General features: G+C 33.3%; 2 protein-coding genes across 2 annotated transcripts; both read left to right on the forward strand.

Annotated features, from left to right (window-relative positions):
- The first annotated feature begins 7,837 nt into the window (after window positions 1-7,837).
- LOC108464913 (receptor-like protein 35) lies at window positions 7,838-9,151 on the forward strand. The gene is made up of 2 exons (XM_053027608.1): window positions 7,838-8,237; window positions 8,649-9,151. The coding sequence occupies exons 1-2, from the start codon at window positions 7,838-7,840 to the stop codon at window positions 9,149-9,151; spliced, it is 903 nt and encodes a 300-aa protein (XP_052883568.1).
- A 201-nt stretch (window positions 9,152-9,352) lies between these two features.
- On the forward strand, window positions 9,353-10,780 carry LOC108464912 (receptor-like protein 9DC3). Its single transcript, XM_017765197.1, has 2 exons — window positions 9,353-9,837; window positions 9,961-10,780. The coding sequence occupies exons 1-2, from the start codon at window positions 9,353-9,355 to the stop codon at window positions 10,778-10,780; spliced, it is 1,305 nt and encodes a 434-aa protein (XP_017620686.1).
- Window positions 10,781-11,013: the final 233 nt, after the last annotated feature.

Genomic DNA, 11,013 nt, shown 5'->3' on the forward strand with positions numbered 1-11,013 from the left:
AGGGGGAGGCATTCCTCATTATTTCTATCGTTTTAGATGCTTAATCTTTGTTGTTGCTGCTGATTCGGTTGTTGCTGCCCATATAAATTTTTTTAAGAACATTTTGCCTCTTTTCATGCCCAAGAATTTGACCACGACTTGCCCACTATTTGACCCACATGCATGATTCTTATCTACTGAGTTAATTATAATTTTGCTTGATAAATTTCATCTCCACTGTTTTATTTCTTTTAGATTAAATGATTATGATTAATGGAGTTAACTCTATCTTGATTTTGGTAAATTTGATTAAGTCTAAATTTAAGAGGACACTTAATACAATTGCATGCTTAAATATGTTCATGACTATTAAGGTGGTTACTGAAACTTATTTTTGACACTTGATTGTTTTTCCTAAGTCCTCCAAAATTAAATTTCGTTTAATAATAATAATGTTTCTGTGGTTATGAGTGCAGCTTAAGACGTGACTAGCTGAGTAACAGGGGTAGGGTTCTTGGGTTGTCATCCTATTTCGCGTCAAAAGGTTGTGTGACGTGTTAGGTAAAACTCCGCTAACTGGAATTAATTTTTAAGAATGTGTTGGGCTGAGTAACCGGAGTGAGGTGCTTGGCTGTCATCTCTCTTTGCGTCAAAAGGTTCGATATGTTCTTAGGAAAAATAAAAATTAGGAGTATGTTGGGCTGAATAACCGGGGTGAGGTGCTTGGCTGTCATCCTTCTTCGCGTCAAAAGGTTCAATATATTCCTAAGTAAAAATAAATAAATTAAATTAAAATTATATTAAAAAAAGGAAAAAAAAAAGAAAAAAAGATGCATTAATAAAATTTGTGGACTAAAGGGAGAAATAAATTAGGTGTCTTGATAGGTTTGGTAAATTACCTAATTTTCATTAAATAACCCAAGTCGATCTTAATTTTGTGTGTTAATTGGAACAGTTTTTCAATTTTACTTAAATCAAGTTAAAGGTTCTCTTTATTTTTCGTATGCATTTTGACTAATTTTTATAAAACTTTGGAGTAGTATTTCTTTCATGGCAGGATTTAATTTTCATAGTGGACATGAACCATACTTGAGGGCAAGCATAGGCTAAGTAGGGGGAATTTGATAATACTCTAGAATGACATATTTTATGTGCTAATTGCATAATTATTTTGAGTATGATCCTACTAATTTGGATTATTTTGTGGTATTTTATCTTTTAGGGACTAAATTAGAGACAAGAGGAAATTTAAGGGCAAAAAGTGCAAATTTGAAGATATAATGGGCCAACATGCAAAGAAAGAGAGAAGTGGTGCCAAAAATGCAAACATGGAAGACCCAAGGACTAAAATGCAAAAGAAGAGATTTTATAGCACAAGACTCTATTTTAATTTCAATTATATTAGGATAATTATTAAGGATTTTTATTTAAATTTAAATTTTAGGATTTATTTTCATTTATCTTTAATTATCTTTAATTATTTATCTTTTAGAATTTCATTAGGAATAGACTAGGTTTTCTAGTACTATAAATAGGAGATGGAGTGACACATATTGGACATCTCTTTTTTTTTTTGTAAACACTCCCTCTCCCAAAAACTCTGTCTTTTTGTTCTCTCCATATTTTCTTCAATAAAAATCTCATTTATATTATATTTTTTTCCCCAAAAATCATGATCCACTAAACCAATCTAGCTGAAGGTTGTCAAAATTCCCCAAAATGGTTTATGAGGCTTAGAATCCGCGCTTAGCCTTCTCAACTGGGAATTCATCGTTTCTCTGCATTACGGGATTGACGCTTCCGTCCATATCCCCTAATAGGTGATCTTTTCAGCTTGTGCAAGGAACGGCCGCTTTGTACGTTTTGGGAAGGTTGCATAGTCGGTTCGTTGGCTTTCTACTTCAGAGGTTGGCGAATCCAAGAGACAAAACGGCATGGTATTCGCCGTTGGGAAGAGGTGATCTAGTAGAAGATAGTCCCACAAAAGCGATTATTGGCTAGAGTCAGGCTCCGCCAAATCTTAAGTCCAAATCCTTGGAGCTAGTGGTCGTAGGCGTCCTCTTCCACTATAACTGGCTTATCCTGCTCGAGAAGGATTATTTAAAAGCCAAGGATTGAACCCAAGGCAGAACGAGAAACCGGAGGCTGAAATCTTGCCACATAAGAAACTTTATCTTTTCCCAACACTATCTATTTTTATATTCCTCATTTTAATTTCTGCAATTTATTTAATTTTACAATTTTAATTCACTTTAAATTCTATTTTTATTTTTCCAGATTCTTAATTCTATTTTTTTATTTTTCAGGAACGCAGGTTTTCTTGGCCAATAAATTGTCTAGAATTTCAAGAAACGAGCATTCGTACAATCCAGTCCCTGAGGATTCGATCCTACTTCCCCTTTACTGTTATTTTTACTATTTTACAGGGAATAGGATATTTTTTGTGCTCTCAACGACACATCAAAATCTCAAATTCTTTCAAGCACACATAGAAAATCACAAACCTTAGGATTGTTGCTTCAACAAGGATGTTGTACATCTAGATTAATTATTTTCCAATGAAATATTGAATATTATCGAGCAAGCTTGTGCTACTAAACACAAGAATAATATATGAGAATAAAGGGAGATTTCTATTGCATTTCTCTTCTTTTCCATCATCATTACAAGTACGTAGTATACTCCTATATATATATATATATATATATATGGAGATTACATTCCTCAATTTTAATATATAAAGAGGAAAGAGGTTACAATAAGATGAAAGGTCAAGAGTTAAGGAAAATGAAAGGTACAATATTGATTATAATGAACATCCACTTAATAGCATTCATAATAAAATTTAAATCATTATTTATTGTTTCAAGTTTTCTTACTATTTTACATTTTCCCCTCTAAACCATTTTACTTTACCACCCGTCTACCCCACCATTTTCCTCAAATCAAAATCCTATTCCTATCTCGAAATCAATTATCAAATTCAAACTCCCAAATCAAAATCCCTAAATTAAACCCTCCATTCTTCTTCTTCTTTATCAATTCATTAGGCTTTCTGATGTTAGGCAAATTCCTCACCCATTTCCGATTTCCGGTCTCCCATTCCTCACCCTTTGGATTGAAAGAAAAGAATGTAGCCCTTGGATCTAAATGGTATAAATTAAACCTCCATTTACTATGCTATTGCTTACTTAAACTGTTGTTCCTTCTTACTGCTCTATTCTCTTTACTCCTCACCTCAAACTTTTTTGCATCTCCTTAACCCTAGACCCAACAATCTAGGTTTGTCCCATCCAATCATTGTCACAGCTATGAAACACTTTTTTTTCGCTTTTATTTTAGATTTTCGGGTTTGATTTCATGTCTTTAATGATGCTTCAGTTTTATTGGGCTTTGTTTTTCATTTTGAGTTTGTTATTAAAATGAAAAAGAAACAATTGCTTTATTGGCATTATTATTGACTTTGGGTAAATGATTAAATTTTTATGTTTTGAGTTTGCATAAATGTGATTCAGATTGGATCGAATAAGGCCAGAAGGTTAGTACTTTGGCTGTAATTTATGTGCCTTAAATCTTATCCTAAAAGAAATCCATGGAGGGGGATATAGATTGTTGCACTTGGGATGGGATCACTTAGAAATTCTAAAGTGCTTGATATATTTCACATGTGCTAAATTTTGAAGTATTTGATATGTTCTGAGAGCATTCCAGTATTATTGTTCAGAAAATTGAAAAAGGCATGTCTCCATCGATTGTCCTTAGCAAAATGTATGATTGTAATTTATGTGCATGTTGTTTGTGTTCCACTTTATGTTTGTTTTGAATTTTATTTAACTTAAACAAATATATTCGATTCAAATTCTATTTTACTCGACTCAATTCGAAAAAATTGAAGTATACCACACTATAAACAATATGAGTGAATAGATCCATGAACGGATTTAAAACCTATTCTACTTGTGGCATATCATACCTTCACTTAAAAAATTAACGGCATCTCCCGTCAAACAAGCTTCAAGGAAGAATTCCAATGCAATTAACCAACTTCACATTTCTCGAAGCATTGAATCTTTCTCATAACAATCCTAAAGGGCCTATACCGTTAACTAATCACTTCGATACTTTCTCAAATGATTTCTTCGCCGGTAGCTCCGGGCTATGTGGATTCCCATTGTCAAAGACATGTGGCAACAACCAGGAACCAAAGTCAACTCCATCAACAGTTGCTGATGAATCTGAAATAGCAATTATTTGGAAAATTGCAGCAATAGGTTATGAAAGTGGACTAGTGTTAGGATTGACCATGGGATACATAGTTTTCACAACTGGGAGACCTCGTTGGCTAGTGAAAATGATCGAGCGAAACCCAGAAAAGAGAATGAGAAGGAGGATCCATCGAAATGGAAGGAGGAAGAATTAGCAATGGATCCACAATATTTTACGTGTATTCTAGTTATAAGCAAAGTTTCATGCATGATTTTCAATAAAAAAAATTAGACATGTCATGTTTCTCCACAGTAATATAAAATTGGATTATTTTAATTGTTTCAGGAAATATATATTCATTCCAAAGCCATAGAATCTCGATTACAAATAAAATTGAATTATTTTAATTATTATTTCTAAAAAACCACTTGAGACTCTTGTTGGGTAATAGTACGAAGTAGCCTATTGTCATCTCTTAATATAGTAATATAAAATTGGGATTGTAATTATTCTTTAAGACATATAAGAATATTATAATGGGATAAAGGGTTTTATTTATCTTTTATAATAAATTCATTTTTATATTAAGAGAATAATTTATAAAACTTAATTTTTCCTCATTAATTTCTAAAACATAAAATTATCATTAAACAATCATTCATATTTAATATATTATCTAATCATTAAAATTAAATAAATCAACTTATACGGAAAAGATATTAAAAAATTATATGGATAAAGCATACCCATTAAGTACCCCGATGATTGTACGATCGTTAGATGTGAATAAAGATCAATTTCATCCTTGCGAGGATGGTGAAGAGTTTCTTGATCCTGAAGTACCATATTTAAGTGGCATAGGGGCATTGATGTATCTTGCAAACAACACAAGGCCTGATATAGCTTTCACTGTAAACTTGTTAGCAAGATTTAGTTCTTCTCCAACACGTAGACATTGGAATGGAATTAAACATGTATTTAGATATCTTAGAGGGATTATTAATATGAGATTATTTTATACAAATGATTCAAAATCCCTATTAGTCAACTATGCTGATGCTGGATACTTATCGGATCCACATAAAGGTCGATCTCAAAGACAATATTTATTTACATGTGGGGGTACTGTCATATCATGGCGTTCAACAAAGCAAACATTACCTGCTGCTTCTTCAAATCATGCAGAAATAATTGCAATGCATGAGGCAAGTTGAAAGTGTGTTTGGCTAAGGTTATTGACTCAACATATCCAGAAGATATGTAATTTGCCTTTATAGGAAAAGATGTCAACTATCTTATATAAAGATAATCCAACATGTATAGCTCAATTGAAGGGTGGTTATATCAAAGGTGACAGAACGAAACATATTTCACCAAAATTATTCTTCACCCATGATTTTAAGAAATAAGGTGATATAAATGTTCAACAAATTCGTTCTAGTGATAATTTAGCAGATCCTTTTACTAAGGCATTGTCAACTTCAACATTTGAAAGACTACCACACAAGATTGGAACATGTCGACTAAAAAATGTAATGTAATGTTGTCATTAGTGGGAGTCTAAAAACAAGTTGTACTCTTTTCCTTTAACCAAAGATTTACCCTATTGAGTTTTCTTGGTAAAGGTTTTTAACGAGGCAGCTTGTAATAGAAGATTGTGTACTATTTTTGCTTCATTAGGTTTTTTATCTCACAGGATTTTTCCTAATAAGGTTTTGACGAGGCACATTATCTACCAATGGACATCCAAGGGGCAGTATTATGAATATCTTATTAAGTGGATGTCCATCATGATCAAGATAAAGTTTTGATATGCTTTAAATTCTAATAGTTATTAGAATTAGATCGCTACTTCTTTTATACTTCTTATGCCTATAAATAGAGACTCTAATAAAATATTGTAATTATCCATTTGATCAATAAAGTACATTCTCTATTGCTTTTATATTTTCTTTGTTCTTTATTCTCTCCATCTCTCTTTATTTTATAACAATTTTAATATTTTTAAAAATATAATAATTATAACAACTTCGATTAAATTATATTATTTTTAAATGTATAATTATCATAACTTCTATTTTATTTCAATTTTTTTATTTTTTATTTTGAGAGGTGAATTCATTAATTCATTAATTCATTAAATGAATGAAACTATATACAATTCAGGGGAAAAAAATAACAAGCAGTCGTCGTAGATGGGGAAGGACAAGCTCCACCAACACAACAAAGGCTTTAGCCTCAGCATCAATAAAACATTGTAACACGTTGACAATTGACTTTCTCACAACTCAAGCACGACATATCTGGAGTGATTGCAATCACTTAACACGATAAGAAAATCAGCCCCGGATGGTCTAAAGCGACAAGCGAAAATCGAAAAAAGAATCGAGCATTCACCAAACTATAGAGGATGACAACAAAACTATCCCTAAAATCATTTGTAAAACTAAGATTACATGCATAAGCAAGATTAAAAGCCGTGCTACAAGAGCATACTAAAACTTCTAAAACTAAAGACTTATTAAACCATTGTAAAACAAATAAAAAATTACATATAAAACTTAAGACAACACAAGTCCATATCGACTCGTGAAATCATTTATTATTCTAAAAAATTCTAAAAAAAACAGATTAAGAAGCTGATGAAGAGCCAACCACTTTCCAAGAAAAACTATTGGTGGTCGGTTGAGTTTTAGCAAACGACAGGCATCGTCATCTATCCATCACAACTTGTGAAGATAACAAAGATATCCACAAAATAGATCTGCAAATTGAAAAAGAGAGAAGACATGTAGAGTGAATGAGAAGAAGAAAGGAAGAGAGAGTTGGTGAGAGGGGAAAGAAAACGGGCGATAGCTAGCCCTGGAAATTGGCACCATCGCTAAAAAAAAAACAAAAGAGAAGAAACAAAGGGCTTCAAAAAAAAAGTGAATTTTTTTTAGGGTTTTTATTATAATTTTTTATTTAAAATGTAAATTTAGTAATATGTTGAAAAATAAAAGCATTCTCATGAGTTCAAATTTTTTCTTAAATTCCTATTTTTATATATATTATAAATAAAAAAGAAAGAGTAACACTTCAACACTAGACACCATATTGCAACGCACATTACAGAAGATTGTCAACGATTTAATTCGAATTTAATTATGTTGGTTGATTATATCTACTTAACAAAGTATAATCCAACAAATGTTTAAATCCCAGCAATGGTAACCGTTTCATCTATTTTAACAGTAGGCCAAATTATTTGGTTAGAATATAAGTCATGGCAAAATACTAATGCATTTATAATATATAATTTAATACATAGGCATAGTGTTGGTTTATTAAATATTAATTCAGAACATAAAATTGGACTCTAACTGTGTCGTGCAAGTAAAAGACTATCAAATCAAATCAAGACATGCATTAACTTTATTCTAAATTATATTATTTTAAAGAAACCTTAAGAGTGATAATGCCAAATGGAGTGATAATGTCCGGCCATTGCTGGATGTTTCTAAGCAAAAGAGAAACAAAACAAAAAGGGTACTCCATGAGTTGACGAATGCCACAAATTGATAGTGGAAATGTTTGCATTTGAAACTTATATAAGCAACTCCACAACCAAATTCTTAGTTCATCTTTTTTCTATTGGGTTCATAAGAGAAAGATGTTATATTTAATCCTATGCTTCCTTTTGGGCTTCTTCAACTCTTCATTGCTATCCCTTTCTTTGTCTCTTCCTCCAACACATTTATGTCGTCCCGAACACAGTTCTGCATTGTTGAAATTCAAGAGAAGCCTTTCCCTTTCCTATAGTATTTGCCTACAAGAACTTCAAATTCCTTCTTTTCATGAGACGGAATCTTCGGATGAAGGTACTGACTGTTGCAAATGGAAGGGTGTGGTGTGTGATAACAAGAAAGGCAATGTGGTCGGCCTTGATCTCAGTAGTAGTGGACTAATTGGTTCTCTCCAATCAGACAGTTCCCTCTTCTCACTTCAAAACCTTCGATGGCTCAACCTTGCCGGAAATGATTTCGGCAACACTGAAATCCCATCTGAATTTGGTAAGTTGAGGAGTCTAACTTATCTCAATCTCTCTCTCACTGGATTCACTGGTTTTGTCCCACCTGATATCTCTCTTTTTGTCAGAACTAGTTTCGCTTGATCTCAGTCTGAATTATGGTTTGTTGGTTAGGAACCATGATTTTAACGTGCTTGTCCATAACCTTACAAAATTAGAAAATATGGTCCTTGACCATATGGATTTGTCTCTGGTTGTACCTTCTTCTTTCCTTAACTTGACTTTCTCATTGAAGCATCTAAGTCTTTCTAACTGTTATTTGCAAGGAAATTTCCAACCCAAGTTTTCCATCTTCCATATCTTCAAAACATCAGTTTAAGACGTAGTCCAAATCTCATTGGTTATCTACCAGAAACAAATTGGAACAGTTCCCTTAGTTTGTTGGATGTTTCAGAGACAAGGTTTTCAAAAGGGTTACCCGGCTCAATTGGTAACCTTAAACACTTGAAAACACTCAGCCTTTTTCATTGTGTTTTTACGGGGTTCATCCCTTCAGCACTTGGAAACCTCACAAAACTCACCTTCTTGGATATCTCAGGCAACATGTTTCAAGGGCAAATTCCAGATGTTTTTGGGAACTTAAATGATCTAAGTTCCATGGATTTTTCCTTTATCAATTTCAGCGGTGTCTTCCCATTATCAGCATTTAACCTCACCAACCTTACTTACATGAAATTCTTTGGGAATTTCCTTCACGATACTCTTCCCAACAACATAAGTGGACTTTCGTATCTACGAGAACTCTACTTAAATGCAAACTTGCTTACTGATAGAGTGCCAGGTCTGTTCTTTCGTCTACCATCTTTGGAGCATCTAGACCTCAGCTCTAACAAACTTTATGGTCCCATTGACACAATCCAAGAGCCCAATCTACTCCGATTTGTTTATTTATCATAGAATGAAATACAAGGAATAATTCCAAGTTCTTTCTTTGACCTCATCAACCTTACTTTTCTTAACCTTTCATCTAATAACTTGAGTGGCAATATCAAGTTATGCATGCTTATGAAGCTTAGGAATCTAGAGTTTCTTGATCTTTCATTTAACAACTTACTATCATTAACAAGGTGTAGTAATGATGTCAATTCTACCCTACCCATGATAAATCAGTTTCATTTCTCTTCTGGCAACATGCAACATTTCCCAAGCTTCTTGAATGCATCCAAGCACTTGCAAGTTTTAGATATTTCTAATAACCAAATTCATGGTTCTATTACAAAATGGGAAGCCGAAGGATTGGAGGGCTTGGGCACTTTGAAGCTTTCTATGAACTTCATAACTAGCATAGAGCAAATTCCAGGGAACTATCTGTCTGTTCTGGACCTTCGCTACAATTCACTTCAAGGATCACTTCCAACTCCACCACAGGCATTAGGTTATTTCTTAATCTCAAACAATGGGTTGGTTGGAGAAATCCCTTCCAAGATTTGCAATTTGAGTTTTCTTTATGTACTTGACTTGTCCATGAACAAGTTGGGCGGAACTATTCCAGATTGTTTTGGGACTTTTAACGACCAGCTCTCAATGGTTGTTTTGAGAACAGTTAAACTCAATGGTAAACAACTTGAAGGATCAATTCCACGGTCATTAACGAACTGCCAGAGCTTGGAAGTTTTAGATTTGGGCAACAACAACATAAATGATACATTTCCTTATTGGTTAGGTACGCTTCCAAATCTAAATGTTCTTGCCCTTTGATCTAATAGATTCCATGGTGACATACAAAATTTCAATGGAACATTTTCCTTCAGCAGCCTTCGAGTGATTGATCTCTCTCGAAATGATTTTATTGGTCACATCCCACCTGAGTTATTTGAAAATTCAAAATCAATGAAAGATATTCAAGTAGAAAAAAGTGGTCCAGTGTACATGGGAGGAGATTATTATCAAGACTCTTTAATTGTAACAATGAAAGGGTTGAATTTCAGACTTGAGAGAATTTTAACTTCTTTCACAGTAATTGATTTTTCAAGCAACCATTTCAAGGGGTCGATTCCCAAAGAACTTGGAGAACTTAAGTCACTCATAGTGCTCAACTTCTCGCACAATAGCTTAGCAGGAAATATCCCACCATCACTTGGAAAAATGGTAGCACTTGAATCATTGGATCTGTCGTCAAACAAGCTTCAAGGAAAAATCCCAATGCAGTTAACTGACTTGACATTTCTTGGAGCATTGAATCTTTCTCATAATAATCTTGAGGGGCAAATACCATTAGCTAATCATTTCGATACTTTCTCAAATGATTCCTTCAATGGAAATTCTAGACTATGTGGATTTCCATTGTCAAAGAAATGTGGCAACAATCAGGAACCAGAATCACCTCCATCAATAGTTGCGGACGAATTTGAAACAACACTTGTTTGGAAAATTGCAGCAATGGGTTATGGAAGTGGACTAGTGCTTGGATTGAGTATGGGATACATAGTTTTCACAACTGGGAGACCCCGTTGGCTAGTGAAGATGATCAAGCAAAACCCACAAAAGAGAAGAAGGATCAATCAAAATGGAAGGAGAAAGAATTAGTAGTGGATGATATAGGGTTTGTTTCCAACATCTTTTCCATAATATTTTCCGTGTATTCTTGTTATAAGCAAAGTTTCATGCATGATTTTCAATAAAAGTTTAAACATCTCTTGTTTCTCCACAGTACCATAAAATTGGGATTTTAATTATGGGAAAACTACAAAAATAGTCACTTTTATTTGCCTCATGTTACATTTTAGTCTCTTATGTTTGAAATGTTACGTTTTAGTCAC

The sequence above is a fragment of the Gossypium arboreum genome, chromosome 5, assembly GCF_025698485.1.
Source record: "Gossypium arboreum isolate Shixiya-1 chromosome 5, ASM2569848v2, whole genome shotgun sequence".
NCBI classification, from domain to species: domain Eukaryota; kingdom Viridiplantae; phylum Streptophyta; class Magnoliopsida; order Malvales; family Malvaceae; genus Gossypium; species Gossypium arboreum.

What these genes read in the sequence shown, in the direction of transcription:
- LOC108464913 (XM_053027608.1), top strand. Translation starts at nt 7,838, where the DNA reads ATGTTATATTTAATCCTATGCTTCCTTTTGGGCTTCTTCAACTCTTCA. An exon ending in TGAAATCCCATCTGAATTTG is followed by an intron (nt 8,238 to 8,648) that starts GTAAGTTGAGGA and finishes TGGATGTTTCAG; the next exon opens with AGACAAGGTTTTCAAAAGGG.
- LOC108464912 (XM_017765197.1), top strand. Translation starts at nt 9,353, where the DNA reads ATGATAAATCAGTTTCATTTCTCTTCTGGCAACATGCAACATTTCCCA. An exon ending in CTTGAAGGATCAATTCCACG is followed by an intron (nt 9,838 to 9,960) that starts GTCATTAACGAA and finishes TTGATCTAATAG; the next exon opens with ATTCCATGGTGACATACAAA.